The sequence below is a fragment of the Aedes albopictus genome, chromosome 1 (genome assembly GCF_035046485.1).
Source record: "Aedes albopictus strain Foshan chromosome 1, AalbF5, whole genome shotgun sequence".
Lineage (NCBI taxonomy): Eukaryota > Metazoa > Arthropoda > Insecta > Diptera > Culicidae > Aedes > Aedes albopictus.
The window spans coordinates 209134371-209153233 of NC_085136.1; the positions used below are offsets into that span (position 1 = coordinate 209134371).

General features: G+C 42.6%; 1 protein-coding gene and 1 long non-coding RNA gene across 4 annotated transcripts in view; one reads left to right on the forward strand and one right to left on the reverse strand.

Moving 5' to 3' along the window:
• Positions 1-18863, forward strand: part of LOC109430296 (uncharacterized) — a 97868-nt gene that overhangs the window by 50038 nt on the left and 28967 nt on the right. For all 3 annotated transcript variants that reach the window (XM_029856606.2, XM_029856607.2, XM_029856609.2), the window contains exon 2: positions 8450-8645. In XM_029856606.2, the coding sequence (XP_029712466.2) occupies positions 8450-8645 (196 nt within the window). The remainder of the gene's footprint in view (positions 1-8449; positions 8646-18863) is intronic.
• LOC134285449 (uncharacterized) lies at positions 10403-12051 on the reverse strand. The gene is made up of 2 exons (XR_009996381.1): positions 11531-12051; positions 10403-11458 (listed from the first exon to the last, which is right to left on the reverse strand). It is a non-coding gene; the product is annotated as an uncharacterized LOC134285449 (long non-coding RNA).

Below are 18863 nucleotides of genomic sequence, written 5' to 3' on the forward strand. Positions count from 1 at the left end.
TTTCTTGAGTAATCCATGAGAAAATGTCTTAAATAATCCCTGAGGGAATTCCTTGAGCTTATTGTGAAGAAGTTTCTTGAGAAATCGCTGAGGAAATATTACATCCATTTGGAGAACATTTATCATACAGGATGCGTGCGATATTTTTGCACTAAATCATATCGTAATCATAAAACACGTTTTAAAAATAATTCGACAACAGATCTATACTAAATGATTTTTTCGCGAACAATTGTGATTATTTCAATGATTTAGGAAGAAAAATGTGGTCCTAATATCGATAACCTTTTTTGAACGGCCTCGAGAACCGCTGCAAGTCCGTTTTAGTGTTGTTCTCTATATTTTGGTCAACAATTGTGTTATTTTAGGTAAAACTAGAATATTTTTTTTGTACGAGGAGCTCCAATGGTATCATCGTTATGTGTGTCGTTCAAAAAATATCCCATAAATTTGAAAAAGAGGTTTCTAGAAGACGAAAATTCGAACAACTTGAGTATAAATATATGGAGCAGCTGCATACTATCTGCATTTTCTCAGCTGTCAACAACGCTATGAAGCTGATTTTTTCAGTGTAGTTGGGGGATTCCATAGGCTTGTTACTTACAAAAAACTACATCGCTGGAAAAGAAGGTAGCGGAGAAATAACTGGAAGAAGTCGGAAATTCTAATTTGAGCAATGGTATTCTACTAGGGCTGCTCAAACATTTATGAGAAAATTTAAAACTAAATTATCCTAAGGTGGTCAGCTCAATTTGCTGTTTTAGACTCCCATAAGCTACAGCACAAATTTGAGCTGAAATGATAAGGTCTTAGGTATCGCTCGACTAGTCTGAAGTTTATATGGTAAAACTGGTACAAATATGTGCAGGAATGGCATAGTTTTAGTTTTCTGCCACTAGATGGCACTGTAAGTTTTCAATAACCCTTATTTTTTGTATTATTATAGGGAATTCTATGTGGAACATCATTGTTGAAGACCGCTAAGTGATCCAATGCTTGCTAAAAAAAAAGTTGTACCCTAGACTTAGTGTATCGAAAAAACAACCAGTTTTTATTGATGCTATTAGATAATGTGTTAAAATGACCACGCCAAAATTATTTAAATTATAATTTTTGTAGCATATCTGTATCATTACGTCTCGTGTATCATTATCGGGCTTTTACACATTACATTCTACTGATTTCGTCTTATTTACACAACAAATAGTAGATCTGGGAGATCTGGGATTCACCGTAGGGTCGGTGATGTGATCCATGGATAGGGTTATTTATAGTGTTCGTGATAGATTGTGTGGTGAATAATGTGAATAAGGTCAAGCGGCACAGCACGCTTTGGTTGCATAACTTATAGGCGTTATATATACACTGTGCTGTGAGTGGAAGTTGGAAGGGAGGGAAACGACTTTTTTCAATTCGTTTCTGGTTCTAGCGATGGCTATGAACATATGAATATACATAAGTTGTATATGTAGAGAAGAGAGAGTGAGAGAAAGTGGATAGAAAGATACAAAGTAGGATGAAAAGGACGGGCCAGGGATTGAACCCATGACCTTCTGCATACGAATCAGAAGCGGTAGCCACTAGACCACCAAGCCCGTCATATTTACACGTCTTATTTACACAACAAATAGTAGAACCCAAAATGTTATTGGGCGCGCTAGTGTAAAACATAGGATCTGAAAATATTTTCTCATACCACCACGTTTTTGATTATTAATGGTTTTATATTTTTCACAGTTCACTAAAAATATGGTGCATTTGATGATGTGGGATTTATATTTTTATTGCAACTCTTTGATGAAATATTCCTGTTAGAAGGTTAGTGCAAAATTACCGCACGCATTCTGTATTTCAAGTACATATAATTATACGCCAAATCTTTTTAGTTTCCATATACAAATCGAAATTAACGACGCTAGTGGGTACGATAGCTCGATTAAGGCTACCAACGGTCAATATAAGTGATTCGATAACCAACAAAATTATGCTATCCTTTATCATAATACAACTGGAGATAATTATGATATTCAACTCCGTTTCTCCCAATTTGGGCCAGTTAAACGACAACCGTTCTGTAAATAGTGACAGGAAACAAATTATGTTAATGCAAATTATAACAAATTCAAATTACTAAAAGATTTACTAAAATAAATCTGGACTAACATCTGCAAAAACTTGGTCGTAAATGTTTTGGTGGATTTTAGCGAATAATCTTTATGGAAATGTTTTCCTATTTTTATGGGATTCGAAGCCTTCGAGAATTTCAAAATATACTTCTGGAATGTTTTCAAAACATTATTCAGAAACTCGAGGCCCCTACGGTGTTGAACAAATAAAAAAAAGCGCATATTGTGAAACACACACAATACGGTCGACTTCAGTGGGCTGGTCACGCAGTGCGAATGTCGGAAGACAGAATTACGAGATCAATACATATTTACCAAGAGAACCAAAAAGTGGTCGACGACTTCGGGAGCGGCCACGAACGTGCTGGTTGCACATGATTGAAGAGGGCATAGAACCGAAGACCGATAAAGATAGCGCTATTCTATACGCTTGGCACTTGAGACTGCAGTCCCACAATCAAGTAATGGATGATGAAATTATGAATTTTCAAATAACTCAACGTTCATATGCATAGATGGGTGAACTATTTTTTTTATTTTTTTTTATCTATATTAACGAGATTTTTAGCCCTGGGCTAGTTCATCTCGGGACCCACGCTTTACTTCCCTTCCGAAGGAAGAACTCACATTTTGTGAGTTTGACGGGAGTGGGATTCGATCCCAGGTCCTCCTCGGCGTGATAGTCAAGTGTTCTAACCATTCAACCAGATCCACTCCACTAAGAACTATTGTTGAATTATGAAACAATCCACAGCTCATGTGAGATACTCACGACGCTTATAATAAGGTAATTCGAATCATAGATCTACATCATCCCTTAAACCGTTAACACAAACACATACCCATAAATTTATTGAAAGAATTCTGAAACTCTATCTATTGTTCGTAAAACCAGTATTCAGCAATTTGCGTATAATGTACGGTCCATTCGGTGGCGGTGAAATAATACAAATGGTGTTGCATAATATACGAAATCACGAATCTGACAGACGTTGATCTTGTTCATTCATAAATATTAACGCAAGATTTGTAGGTTGAATGAAATCTGATTTTTTGAGTCGGTGTTTTTTTTTCGAACACATTACGAATGTTTTCGTTGCAGTAAACAACGAATAGCATTTGTAAACTGGACGAGCGATATCGTACAATGAATTGCATTATATGAGCATGCAAAACAAAAGTTTCAATACATCATTTTTTGTCAAACTCTTATATTTGCATGATTCGTCGAGGAATCGTGTTACTTTTTTACACGGTTTTCCGAATGTTGAACAAAACTTTTTTGCGCGGTACGCACCCCGCAGAAAGTGATTCCGGTGAATGTAGGGATAAAATTTACTTCGTCATATGCACTAATTTCCGTCACATCAGACGTAAAATAGCCAATCATTACAGAGATTCCGACTTACCTTTACCAATGCCTCATTAGATGGAAGCAAAAGGATGTGTAGATTATCGATAACTAGTTTCGTTAGCACTGGGAATTGAATAATTACATTAAACTTCACGTTTCAATTTCATTTAACTTACGAATTGACAATTTTTCTCGTTTCGTTTTGGGATTTCACTGCTGCAGTAAAAGTTGTTCAATTTAGCAAATCAATCGCTTTTTTCCGTCGGTAAAATGTTAACAGTTTTGTTCGTCTAGGGAGGATGCAAGCAAATGTGCACAGTTCGAAAAATTCATGTACATTTACATGAGATATCATGTACATAATTGGAGCGTGGTATTTGCTGTATTTTTACATGACATATTAATATTAATGTCCCTTTCGTACAGGCGTCATGTAAATTTCATTTTCCTCGATAAATTTTACAACCTACATGTAGTGGTAACGAAGTGACTTCGGTTTCATCATTCTTCCAAAACAAAACAACTAAAATTCGCATTGGAAAACCATATTTATTTAGAAATATAAAAAAATGATTATTGTATAGAATATTTATAGAACACTGATTATAAGTACAGTTTGTTAGAAAGGAAATGTTGGTTTTGTATTTTAAACACTTATTTTGCAACACGTTCCTGGGTTCCCAAATCCATGTTTTTTCCAGCAAAGGCCTGCCACATTTAGTCGTCGAATTGCAATAAATCCACATTGTAATCGTAGAAATCCTCAGAGGAAATCATACAGACACGGAACATTTTCTTGATAAAATTGAAAAGCCTCCTTTTTGCTGCCGCTGCCGCTGCTGCTCCCGCCGTTGCCCAAGTTACAATTTCTTGCATACACCTCCGATTTTGGCTGAAATAGAATTCATGCAATGTGGTAATTATCAGTTTATCAATTATGAAGCAAAAACTTACCAAGAAATCTAGTTTAGTTCAAAAAAATCGATCCAAAACTGTTGAACACTAATCAAGCTCGACCGACGACGGACGGTTTGTTTACGTTGACGCCATGTTGAACTGACAAGCAATCAGCTTTACACGTATCTCATGTAAAGTTGTCGGTTCGAAAATGTAAACGTAAAAAGCATCCGCTGCAATTTTAGTTTTAAGCTGCCGGATTGACTAAACAAACGTTGAATATTTAGGGTGATGTCAAACCATGATCATGTCAATGACATACGGTGTAAATTTAAGTTAACATACCGTTTACATGATTGGAGTCTACATTGTATTTTTATTTACGTTACGATTAATATTCAGATTTTTTTGCTGTGTGTGCGTGGATTTTCTACATACGAATCACCGTATTTCACAACCACTGAGAAACATTTCTTCGTTGCACTGTTGTTGTTGCCAGGCTCTAGAAAATGTCTAAATCTCTAAAAGAACATGTCATTCCGAGAAATGGGGTATGGGCCTTTTCATTTGACGTCTAAATCAGCTGATTTTGGGGGTCTTTGACAGTTCTTCCATGAAACTGACAATTCAGCGTTTGCGCCTTTGTTCGGCAGTTGTAAACAGTGGCATAAACGGACCTGTCACCTGAAAAGGCCTATTCGGGAGATGATTTCCTGGAAATACCATTTAGAGATTTAATACAGCACCACTTAATTTAAGTACGAAAAAAATGAGGAAGTGGTAAAAGAGAAACCTTTCTTTATATATATTTTAACGAATATAATGTATATATTAGGGTGGGTCAAGGGTTATATGGAAAAACGTGAATTCGATCGTATCTAGCCAGATCAAGGTTTTTTCGATTCCATTTGGGGTCCTTAACAACTGCTCAAAATTTGAGAGGGATCGGTTACGCCTACGTTTTGCGCATCGCGATTGAAATTTGTATGGAAATTCGTATGGGAAAACGTGCTTTTTTGTATTTTTCCTATTTCATCTACTAATTTAACTAAAGTCATAATACTAAACCCGTTAAAGTATAGTTCATGATATACCTTACAACTTTGCCGAAGACAGCAGGGTGCTAAAGTGCTCACAAAAAAAGTTATTATGCTCCAAAGTGAGGTATATCGAAATATATGCTGAAAATGACTTTTTCTGCCATCACTGCCCGCTGGGTCAATTATAAACTGCTATAGCACTTTGTGGATGCATTCTATCAATTTGGTGTCTTCAGCAAAGTTGTTTGGATTTACATGCTCTTTGAATTGCATTTGGACATTAGTTCGAAATTTCACCGCATAGGTGGCGCTGCGATACAAACTTTTTTATTTCGCATCCTAGAGCTTTGGCGTTTTCGGCAATGTTGTAGAACATGAAAAGTTATGAAAATTTGTCGAAGACACCAAAGCTCTAGCACTCAACCCAGCGAAGTTATAGCGAAAATAGTAAATCGTATCTCAAAGTTTACGTTTTTGCACTTTTTTATATACTTCTTATAGTGCCATGAATCGTTTATCTTCTACTAGCTGTCCCGGTAAACGTCGTACTGCCTGCCTACTGTGTTTTTTTGACATACAGCTCCATAGGGACGTTTCCCGCAAAGTTATCTGTGCGGGAGCCCCCAAATCAAAGGGGCTACATCCTCAATAGCGTTGGTAGATCGCTTACGCTGAGAGTTTACTACTAGAACATACATACACTGAACTACAAATCAACCCAAATTTAAGTTGTTTTGACGCAATCCCGGTCTTCCGTGGAATAACTCAAATTTGCGTTAAACAGCGAAAGTGGTGAGTGAGTAGTTCTCGTTTGAGAGCGGCAAAAAAATTAACCCAGTGGTAAGTTATTTTCACCCAACGGAGGCCTCAAATGACGCAAATTTGGGTTAATTCAAGAAAACTCAAATTTGGCTTCTTCCACGGAAGAGCAGCGGATGCGTCGGTGCTTCTCTCTTTGTTTTCGACAACATTGCGGTGGGACGAGGGAGAAAACAACCCAACTTTGAGTTAAAACTTTAAGCAGTTTAGCCAAATTTGAGTTTTTAAAACTTATTCTTTGGGTTATAATATTTTTCCGTGTATACCTCGCACTATAATGATTAAAAGTAATATCATTCGTAATATATTAGTTATATTGGCAGATAAGGAAGGAGTATTCTCAAATATATATTTTAATATGTACAATTACCTACTTTCAAGGTAGCTGCAATGTAGTACATAGGGAATCGCGCTACTTGGGCGGTGGCTTCTATATTCGTCTGTTTTCCACTATAACTCAGTCAATCTTGAACCAATTGACACAATTCTTGGAATGCGGTGAGATAGGTATAGTATCTACCCGTGTACAAAATTTCAAGTGAATCGGTTCAAAATTGACCGAGTTACAGTGGAAAACAGACGAAAATAACAGACGAAGAAAACCACCGCCCAAGTAGCGCGATACCCTATGTCACACGTAGTACAAAAACGTAAACTTTGAGATAGGATTTACTATTTTCGCTATAACTTCGCTGGGTTGAGTGCTAGAGCTTTGGTGTCTTCGACAAATTTTCTTAACTTTTCATGTTCTACAACATTGCCGAAAACGCCAAAGCTCTAGGATGCGAAATAAAAAAGTTTGTATCGCAGCGCCACCTATGCGGTGAAATTTCGAACTAATGTCCAAATGCAATTCAAAGAGCATGTAAATCCAAACAACTTTGCTGAAGACACCAAATTGATAGAATGCATCCACAAAGTGCTATAGCAGTTTATAATTGACCCAGCGGGCAGTGATGGCAGAAAAAGTCATTTTCAGCATATATTTCGATATACCTCACTTTGGAGCATAATAACTTTTTTTGTGAGTATTTTAGCACCCTGCTGTCTTCGGCAAAGTTGTAAGGTATATCATGACCTATACTTTAACGGGTTTAGTATTATGACTTTAGTTAAATTAGTAGATGAAATAGGAAAAATACAAAAAAGCACGTTTTCCCATACGAATTTCCATACAAATTTCAATCGCGATGCGCAAAACGTAGGCGTAACCGATCCCTCTCAAATTTTGGCCAGTTGTTAAGGACCCCAAATGGAGTCGAAAAAACCTTGATCTGACAAAAATGTTCCGATGACCCACCCTAGTATATATATCCCATCCAGTCAATACTTAGGGGCGATTTCTTCACCCTGGCTTAAGCGTTAAGCCAGGTTTAACTATATAAGTAAGCCTGGCTTACCGGTTAAGCCGAGGCCCTTAGTCGTATATGATGTAGAATAGATTGATAAAGTGGAGGCCATATATGCACATCCTCCATTTAACCGCGTGTAAAGTGTACGCATATCGCCTCCACTTTAGCATTCTATTCAACAGCACATGTGATCGTGTGTTGGCTGGACAACATCAGAATAACTCATCTATAAATATGATTTCGGGGTAATGGCGTTCAGCATAATGGCATTCGGGTTTATGGCATTCGCGAGGGAGTTCTAAAGGGAAATGTCTTTCCGAGAAATGGGGTTTCCGGGAGATGATTTCCAGGAAATGCATTCAGGGATTTACTACAGAATCACTTTTTGCATCACGCCGCATAAATAACTATTGAATGCAATATAAGTATGAGCAAAGGCTCGTGATATGTAATTAATCACTGCAGTTACCTGTAGTTAAGCTTGCATCATCCCTGATCAGCTGATCGCATCAACCTTACAATTCAATTCGCTACCCACAACAGTTGTAGCGGTACTTCCCTTAACCTTGATCGTGATTTTGTTGAAGCTATCGCAGTGTTTGTTTCCACCTTTTCTCTCCATTCCCCAGCTCCGCCTTTCTATATTTTACAGCAGCCGCGATCGTGAACACTCAGCCTTCTGACGCAGCGATGCCTCGGGGCGCCATATAACATCATCAATCACGTGTAGATTATGCAATGCTAGAGGCCTACTTTTACACACTATCTCACTCTACTCGCCAGCCATAAAATGTATCTATTCCAAGTCAGTCTAATAAAACTGATCATCTTCCACCTTTTTCCCCATCTTTCCCCCTTCAGTTCGCAGTCTGCTTCGCCATCGTCCTTTCTCTGGCCTTCGCGGCGGCGCAACGCTTCGGCAGTGGACTGCCAGCGTTCAGCCTCAGCTCACTGACCGGCGACTTTGGAGGACCAACCGCCTTCGGAGGACAGGACTTCAGCTCCGGTAGCTTAACCGCCGCAGCCACCGCCGGTCGTGATCCACGACAGAACCGAGGTAAGTAGAGACCCCCTTTGAACCGTTCGTTCTTCCGAATCGCAGTGTTAGTGAAAGGGTAGTTCCGAGAATGGAACCGCTTCGGTTCCATTCCATTTCTCGCTTCATCGCAGCAACAACAATGGGTGATGTTGTTGCGGATGCATGTTACTCGTGAACGGGTTTCAATTATTCATGAGTTTACATTGGAACGCGTGGCTTACGATTCAGTACCGGTAGAAACAGACTGCCGGCTGCGCCTGCCTGCCTACCGCGAGAATACACAATGAGTCAGAAGCGCGCAGCTGAGGGTGCAAATTAATGACCTTTGACGCCAAGCGATAGCGTGCGCGATCGAGTTGATGATGGCGGGAACTAATCCCTTCGGTGTTAGTTGGTAGGTGAGATTTGCACTGCTCTGCGTTGAGGTAGATGAACGTTGCACACAAATTTATCGGAGCTGATCAAGATCGATCAAAATATGACCCCGAACTTTTAAATGCCAATTTCACGGTAGCCGCTTAGACAGTCCTTCAAGGTTTATTACGATTACTAACAGTTAGGTATTCCGCTTTAGCTAGGTGTTAATGCAAATGAAAACGAAACCACTACGAGAAGAGCCGAATAACAGTATCTGCGACTAATAATTAATCGTTTGGTAGGATATCATTACAGTGCATCACTTACCTTCGGTTGCATCAAACATTTTCCTTTATTTAGTTTTACATCTTTACTAAGATTAGATTGCGTAAACAATTCTACAGTACACAACTTGGTACACAGCTATTTCCTTCCTACTTCGGACACCTCCCACACTCGCTAGATCACCCGTGACCTATAGGCCGCCCACCTTGTTTGCTGGGCTCCTCATCGTTTTGTACCATCCACCCACATCTCTTGCAAACACAGTATTTCCAGGGTCGCTATCCGGCAATCTTGCAAATTTTCCTTCCCTGTGGCTTAACCTTCATTCTAGACCGGGGCAGGCTCCCCCGCATGCCCAGAATGCGCAGACTGCGACGAAACGTGCTTCGTGGAGGTGGAGCAAAGGTCAAGTATCTTAAAATCTTACTTGAACTACAGAGAAAATGACGGGCCGACCAACAGCAAGATGAGTTGCCCTCCTCTCCATCCAGGAACTTCAGTCCAACGGGTAGTCTAAAGTACTGGCCAGGACCCAATCTTCCATGGGAGACAGGACAACTTAAGGCGCTAGCTGGTGAAACGCAAACCAATAGAGAGTACTCATGTACGCCCCCCCCCCTTCTTGGAGTCATCCCTAACGGGCGTACCGCGAAGGTAAGGAAGAGAGAGAATGAGTTTTTAGTGGGTTTATCCCCACATTACCCGAGGAAGCACCTCTTGGGTATCTGAACAGCAAATTTTCTCATTCTCTTCACGTACATAGCTCGAAGCACTCATCGTTTTCTGCTACGGCCATCATGCCCGCTAGCACACATACATCGTCGTTTGAGACTGTACGGTATATGCTGGTCACCCTTTTCAACCTGTGGGTACTCTCAAGTCGTTTCAGTTAACCGCTATCGCGTTCGACCACGCTGCGGTTCCATGTCGTAGAATGGACACCACTTTTGTCGCAAGCTCCCTACGTTCGCTTAAGCATATTGCCGAGCTGTTTGACATCCTCTTCGATAACGCCATGATCGTCATACATGCATACATACATATATTTATTTGTTCAACATCACATTTAAGACAAGACATTGTTGACGCACATTCCAACGTCTGTAGGGTCAATGCCGTGAATCTAGTGGCTACTTGCCACGAATACTGAACAGGTTGGCCACAGAACCCTGGGTAACTTCTACAAGGATACACGGACAAGATACAATGTCTATTTGAACACGAAACACAGATTTTATTATCGAACGGTATGTAATTGTCGCTTTATGACATAGTACATTTATGTTTGTAGTCAAGATGCACGCTAATTTACTGATTACTGCTCTAATGAATGCGTCAAGGGGGCTTTTATAGTCTAGGAATAGTGCCACTATTTGGCGGGAGATCCGAAGTTCTCCGAAGCTCTATAAAATGGTTATTATCCCTGATTTCTTTCCCTATTTGATCCTATAAGAATTCCAAATGCAATATAATTAGATTGTAACTGCTCGATTGTAATAATGGGATTAGCACACTATAAATTTTGGCTTAAATTGGCATAAACATACCGCTCCTCTTGAAAGGCGTAGCTATTCAACAATGAATACTATTCTGTTTTCAGCTCTTCTGATATATTAATAAGCTCTTCTCGGGATTATTTCTTTTTGAGTTCTCGAATGAACTTGTCTACGGTATTCTTTCGTTCAAACCACTCCATCCTCTGATTTAGTTGTTCCCTGCTGTACTGGATACGGTTGGTTGCTTCCGTTCGGAGATTCTCGTCGTTGTAACTGCCGACTCTCTCGTGCGGTGAACAGATTTGTATCCCAAGGCGGATACAAGGGCGGATACTCTGGGAGGCAGCGACAACCCATTCCTGCTGGAAGCGCTGAACTGTTGCTGTTGCTGGTTTGATGAACTGCACTGACTACGCTGCACCATTATTGCCATTCTGCGTCGGTACTTTGTGGAGCCTGTCCTCTCAAATTAAGTCGCTTGTTCGTCTGTACGCCTGTAGAGCAAATGTGCGCATTAGATGTTGAAAACTGCGGTTAGGGAATTGGAATGCCGAAACTTATCTGTGCCCCGGAGCATGAGCTCCGGGACAAGCTGACGATGCCTTGTTGCTGGAACCGCCCTTGAATTAGTCCTGAATGAACATCTTCAAAATGCTGGCGGTATTCTACACACTGCTCCAAACGATGGATCTCCTTTCAAAGTCGAATGATAACCTTCCTTTGCTACGGCTCCAGTAAATCGTTTTACTGAACTGAATTACAAACCATAGCTCTGTTGAACGTATTTCAACGGTCTGTCGCATCGTCGTCACGGTTCCAGCGATTTCCTCTCGCTGGACTGCTGAGCTTCCCCGTAACGACTTCTCCAGCCTTGCGCTGAAGAATGTTGCATGACCGTTTTCGGAATATTCCATCGCAGCTCCAGTGCACGGTTGACTGGACTGATCATCTACTGCGATGGAAATCTCCTGCCTTGCGCAGCAGATTATTCCTTCTCGTATCATAGTGCTCGATTCCACTACGAAAGGTAGCTGTAAGTAGCTGGCCACTGTCACTCTAAACTGCATCTTCTATAGCTCGATGTTTCATACGATTTGGCACTCTTCCAATGTACGGTCGGAAAAATAATCGGCTCCTATAGTATTCTCCTTCGATATCGTTCCTCCAGTGACGAGAACGATTCCAACGTAAACACTTCAGTTATGTTTTGCTGCTGATTCGCATGAAGCTGATGAGACATTTTGCTAGTTGTTTCTCATTACTCATCCAAGTATGAAGTGAAGAACTTCCATGCGATGTAGGTACTATTGAATTTATGTTACACACAAAAAAATTTGAAATAACCGTTACTGTTATGCACGATTCCATGGTGGGTCTTCGTCAATCTTCAACTGCGGCTTGCATGCAATAACTGCGAAATTGACAAGTCCCATTCTTGTCAATTACTTCACTGTCAGATAAGGTTCTTTGTTTTTGTCGGGTCATACCATGCTTCGTTCACAGTAATGTTTTCAGCATTTTCACAATTACTTAGTGATTTCAAAGTTCCGAAGTGCATAGAACTGTTCGTTTTGCGAAATTGTTGCACAGATTTCTTCACATTGTATCAACAAAGGGACCACGATTCACAATTGTTCACAACGGCGACATTCAACATGGATTCACGACACACGAAAAATCCGGTTCGAAGGACCAAAAATGTTGACGCACATTCCAACGTCTGTAGGGTCAATGCCGTGAATCTAGTGGCTACTTGCCACGAATACTGAACAGGTTGGCCACAGAACCCTGGGTAACTTCTACAAGGATACACGGACAAGATACAATGTCTATTTGAACACGAAACACAGATTTTATTATCGAACGGTATGTAATTGTCGCTTTATGACATAGTACATTTATGTTTGTAGTCAAGATGCACGCTAATTTACTGATTACTGCTCTAATGAATGCGTCAAGGGGGCTTTTATAGTCTAGGAATAGTGCCACTATTTGGCGGGAGATCCGAAGTTCTCCGAAGCTCTATAAAATGGTTATTATCCCTGATTTCTTTCCCTATTTGATCCTATAAGAATTCCAAATGCAATATAATTAGATTGTAACTGCTCGATTGTAATAATGGGATTAGCACACTATAAATTTTGGCTTAAATTGGCATAAACAACATAATCAACAATGGTACGCCACAATACTCGGTTTGTGGCTGCCGCTCTCCATCCTCGGTCGCGCCCAATGCTCGCCAGGTCACGCTCCACCTGGTCCGCCCATCGTGCTCTCTGCGCTCCACGCCTTCTTGTGCCAACCGGATCAGTTGTAAACACCAGCTTTGCAGGGTTGTTGTCCGGCATTCTTGCAACATGCCCTGCCCACCGTATCCTTCCGGCTTTGGCCACTTTCTGGATGCTGGGATCGCCGTAAAGTGCAACGAGCTCGTGATTCATCCTTCTCCGCCACACAACGTTCTCCTGCACACCGCCGAAGATCGTCCTTAGCACGCGTCGCTCGAAAACTCCGAGTGCTTGCAGGTCCTCCTCGAGCATGATCCATGTCTCGTGTCCTTAGATAACCATCGGTCTTATTAGCGTTTTGTACATGGTGCATTTGGTGCGTGAGTGAATCTTTTTCAACCGCAGTTTCTTCTGGAGCCCGTAGTAGGCCCGACTTCCGCTGATGATGCGCCTCCGAATTTCATGGCTCACGTTGTTGTCAGCCGTCAGTAAGGATCCGTGATAGACGAATTTCTCCACCACCTCGAAAGTATCCCCGTCTATCGTAACATTACTACCCAGACGGATCCGGTCGTGTTCGGTTCCGCCTACCAGGATGTACTTTGTTTTTGAGGCATTCACCACCAGTCCGACCTTTGCTGCTTCGCGTTTCAGGCGGGTGTACAGCTCTGCCACCGTTCCAAATGTTCTGGCAATAATGTCCATGTCGTCCGCAAAGCACACAAATTGACCGGATTTTGTGAAAATCGTTACCCGGCTGTTGAGCCCGGCTCGTCGTATCACACCTTCCAGAGCGATGTTGAAGAGTAGGCATGAGAGTCAACCACCTTGTCTCAGTCCCCGGCGAGATTCGAATGAACTGGATAGTTCACCCGAAACCCTTTCGCAGTTTTGCACACCGTCCATCGTTGCTTTAATCAGTCTAGTCAGCTTCCCAGGAAAGCCGTTTTCGTCCATGATTCTCCATAGCTCTGTCGTATGCCGCTTTGAAGTCGATGAACAGGTGATGCGTTGGGACCTGGTATTCACGGCATTTCTGGAGGATTTGCCGTGCGGTAAAGATCTGGTTCGTTGTCGACCGACCGTCGATGAAGCCGGCTTGATAACTTCCCACGAACTCATTCGTTTTAGGTGCCAGACGACGTAAGATGATCTGGGATAGCACTTTGTAGGTAGCATTCAAAATAGTGATCGCCCTGAAGTTCCCTCATTCCAAATGGTCTCCTTTCTTGTGAATGGGGCAGATTACCCCTTCCTTCCACTCGGTAGCTGTTCGGTTTCCCAGATCCTGACCATCAGCCGATGCAGACAGGTGGCCAACTTTTCTGGGCCCATCTTGAAGAGTTCAGCTGCGATACCATCCTTACCAGCTGCTTTGTTGGTTTTGAGCTGGTGAATGGCATCCTTACCTTCCTTCAGCGTGGGAGTTGGTTCATCTCCGTCCTCCGCTGCACTGGCGTCGTCGTTTCCTCCGTTGCCGTGAGCTCCCGTGCCTACGTTCTCCACGCCGTTCAGGTGCTGATCGAAGTGCTGCTTCCACCTTTCGATCACCTCACGTCCGTCCGTCAAGAGGCCTCCGTCTTTATCTTTGCATATTTCGGCTCGCGGCACGAAGCCGTTGTGGGATGCGTTGAGCTTCTGAAAGAACTTCCGTGCTTCTTGGGTGCGGCACAGCAGTTCCATTTCTTCACACTCCGCTTCTTCCAGGCGGCGCTTTTTCTCCCGAAAGAGGCGGGTCTGCTGTTTTCGCTTCTGTTTGTAACGTTCCACGTTCTGTCGAGTCCCTTGCTGCAGCATTACCGCCCTCGCTGCGTTCTTCTCCTCCAAAACCGTTCTGCACTCTTCGTCGAACCATTCGATCCGTCGATTCCGTTCCACGTACCCGATGGTGTTCTCGGCTGCGTCGTTGATGACTGATTTCACTGTACTCCAGCAGTCCTCATCGAGCCCGCCTTGGTCTGGCAACGCGGCCTCGAGATTCTGCGCTTAATCTGAGGCGACATACGGTTGTTTCAGTCGCTCTAGGTTGTACCGTGGCGGTCGCCGGTACCGTACATTGTTGATGACGGAGAGTTTTGGGCGTAGTTTAATCATCACCAGATAGTGATCGGAGTCGATGTTGGTGCCACGATAGGTCCTGACGTCGATAATGTCGGAGAAGTGCTGTCCGTCAATCAGAACGTGGTCCATTTGGGATTCCGTCTATTGTGGTGATCTCCAGGTGTAACGATCGTCATGTTTGCCCAATTGATCGCCCGTAGTGATAACCGATTGTTACTGGGACTCGTCTTGTTCTCTTTCGTTTTGTCGTGGGCAAGTTTCAGCTGCCTCGATTTCATCAAATCTTTTCAGTCAGTTCAACCTTCTCTATCGGTTCACCATATACGGTAGTATGATGGCCCAGAATAGACCCCTGGGGAGCCCCAAAGATGGTATAATAGCTTTTCTCTTCTTCCAAGGTGTCGTGTAGGAGCATCTTGGTCCGAAAGTTACTCTCTAGGATCTGGCAAACATTTTCCGGGACTTTTAAGTAATGTATGGTGCTTATCACCTGCGTGGGAGCCCATGGTCTCGTTTCATGGCACGGGAAAAGTATTTCCACGATCTTCTGCAACATCTCGTGGGAGCACTCCGGGAGTGCCGATGAGCCTTCCGTCCTGGCCCTGATTACCTTGTAGGCATCGCCCCAGGGTTTCGTGTTGGCTGAGATTATCGAGGCACGTTTACTAACGCGCCCCAACCTCCTTGGTCAGTGCCAACTGCCTTGGAGGCCTCAGTTTGTTCCGCTCCGCATTGGTGCCAGCTATTTGCATTCATACCGTACCGTAACATTTTGATTTTTCGTTATGTGATGTGGGGCTGTTGGTGCACAAAATGTAAGTTAGCTAACAACGTTTGATTCAAAACGGTGTGGGTGGTGGGTGCGCTAACCTTCCGAAAGGAGACCAAAGGATAGGTGAATTGATCGCGGCGGCGATAGAAGAGCAGATGCAGCAAAACGGTCACCCACATCGAAAGGTTGAGTTTCTGTTGGGGACTAATGGGAGTCGATGGACCAAAAGACAAGCAGTCGATTGGCTTATATCAACATGTGTGCATTATCCTAAGAAGATTTTTCCCAGCTTGCTTTCCTCTTGGGGGGTTTTCGGCCTTGCAGTCTCCGGTGCTATCAAAACGATATATATTTTCGATGCCCGACGTTTCGATGGACTATGCCATCTTTCTCAAGGGTTCTATTTAAACAAATTGGACGTAGTACATATTAAAGACAAACAGAAAAACTACAAGGTGGACAAAACTTACAGAAATATCGTTCTTCGTCTGGTGGTATGAATTGCACATGAATTTTAGTCAAATTTTGGACGGACTTCATCAATTTCCTACAATTTTACAAACAATGATAGAAATAAACAATTTTACATAACACTTAAGACATTACTAACTATTTTTGTCAGGAAAAACTGGGAAGTTTTGTATGGCGGGTCACTACTCTGATCGTCACTATGTTATTCTAATTTTAAACCGTCAATTTGATTCCAGAAATTTGTTTGAATGTTGTGTACAAGTTCTCTGGGTTTTAGTTTCCTATTGGGTGTCATTGTCGTTAGTGTTAGTGATGTCAGTTATTTGCCTATCTACGTGGTTTGTTTTGGTTCTTGTCTTTAGTGTGTGTAATATTCCTGCATATATCATACTTAAGCTGTCGCAGTCGCTTCGTTTGTTTACCGTCCTGTCTGTGTTAATAATGTGGCACACTTCTAGAACGGGGAGAGCAGAGAAACGTCGATGGCAGTCGAGTATCTCCGTTCTGTCCAAATCGAAACGATGTTTGTTGTCGGCCGAATGCAGCAAGAGAGCTGTTCTCTCTTTTAGTCGGCCGAGTTCATAGCTGTTGTAGTTGTCGTCGTTGTTGTTGTTTTCGATGTCATTCATTAGTCTGTCTAATTTGGTCATGTCGCTCCTGTGGTGTCCTATTCGTTTCTTCAGCGTGGTGGTGGTTAGTCCAACGTAGCTTGCATCACAATCTCCGCAGGGTATCTTGTAGATGACGTTGTTACGTTGGTCTTTTGGTATTGGATCCTTGGTCTGGGTAAACAAACTCTTGATGGTGTGTTCGTTCCTCATCGCCGTCATGATATTAGGAAAGTCAGTTTTGAATGTTTTTGTCAGTCTATTTGTTAGGTTTGGAACGAACACCATAGGTTTGTACATGACTTCCTCATTTGTACTGCTACGTCTATCCGCTACATCTCTGCGCTGATTTATGAGGCGATGTCGGAGTGGTCGGGGATAGTGGTTTATTTTTAGATGGTTGTCAATGATCGCATCAACCTCTGATTGAGACAAATTAGTGCTCAATTTCCTGACTCGCTTTATAAAGTTGCTTTCCTCGTACAGTTTAATAAGTAGTGAAGGTTCATCAACTGGCGATTTGGCCCGTGAATACAAGCTAGTTGCACGAAAATCGTGCTACTACTCCTTTGTAGAAACAAGCAAGTAAAGTGCCATCAACACGCGCAACTGATCCAAATCCGAATTCGCTGAAAATCACTGCTTGGCCCCGACCTTTGGACACCGGTACCCTCCGACGGACTTTGTTTTCCTAGCCACTCGGTCCTAGATTATTACACGCCAAGCGCTCCGCAATCACGATCCGGAACGTCCGAAGTTTTCCCGTGGATTTCTGCATCCTCGCCGCTCCTTCGTGATTGAAAAGTAACGGCTACTGAAAGCCGGGACTAGCCACGACCGCCTACAACCCTATACGCCGCCGAAACCTCCTTTACCTGGCTACTCCGTCAAGTATGTCCGGTTCGCCAACGATCGATTGCTGCTGACCTAAGTCGTCCCCAAACGGTATCCACTGCCAAGCGCTCTTGAATCTGAGACATCCGAATACAGGCAGGTTCGCCTCTATGCGTTCACCGTGGCCGTTGAAGACTCCTGATTAGCGCCACGCCTCGCGCCAGGCGTCCCTGCGAAGTGCTCTCCCCGAAAGTGGCCATTGGCCTAAGACCAGCCGTTTGGGGCTTAGGCCAGTCCCCGTCTGGGACCGAGCAACTGCTCCCGGGCTAAATTGTTTCAGCATCGCTCCAAAAATAAAGGCTTATCGAAGCGAAAAGTCAGTCATCCGCGATAGTTATCGATAAACCTCGGCTGTGGCCACCTTCACTATGCGTTCCGGTCAACCCTCCAGTCTGAGTTAGAGTTCAGATCCGAACTCCTAACGATCACTTCAGTAGTACCCCAAGTAACCACGAAGCCGTATATAAGTGCATCAATTTTGCCATATATTTATATTTAAAATTGTGTAAATAATGCTGCATTACTTTAAACACCTCATTGAAGCAGTATTAAAGTCGAAAAGGGCCCCACTAAAATTAAATTAGTGCCACATATTGCTGCACGTTGAAAGCCATTGCTAAAGTGACATAAATGCATGTGCTGTTGCATTTGCACATGCTTAATACGTGCAACACGAAGAACCAAAACAAAAATCTATTTTTAGCACCGTTTCGTTATCGACGGTAATACTAATGCCCCCCACAAGAATGTTTTAACCATTTTTTTGTTGCCAGGTCGGGAATCGAACCAGAAGTGTTGAAGACCGCTTTATAAGTTCCATACGCTCTGGTGCTGTGGACCGTTTCTGCTGCAGTGATAACAGCCGATATTTCATTAACTAAAAGGAAACTGTTCTTCTGCCTCAACCATTTCAGTAGAGGGCAAAACGACTATGGCATATGTAATTACAGGGATTCGCAATCACATTCTGATAAATCGCTGATAAATACATAATGCATTCTAGAAGATCATTGGCGGAGCCAGCATTTTCTTTTTTCTTACTCACTCTCCTAAACATACACGAG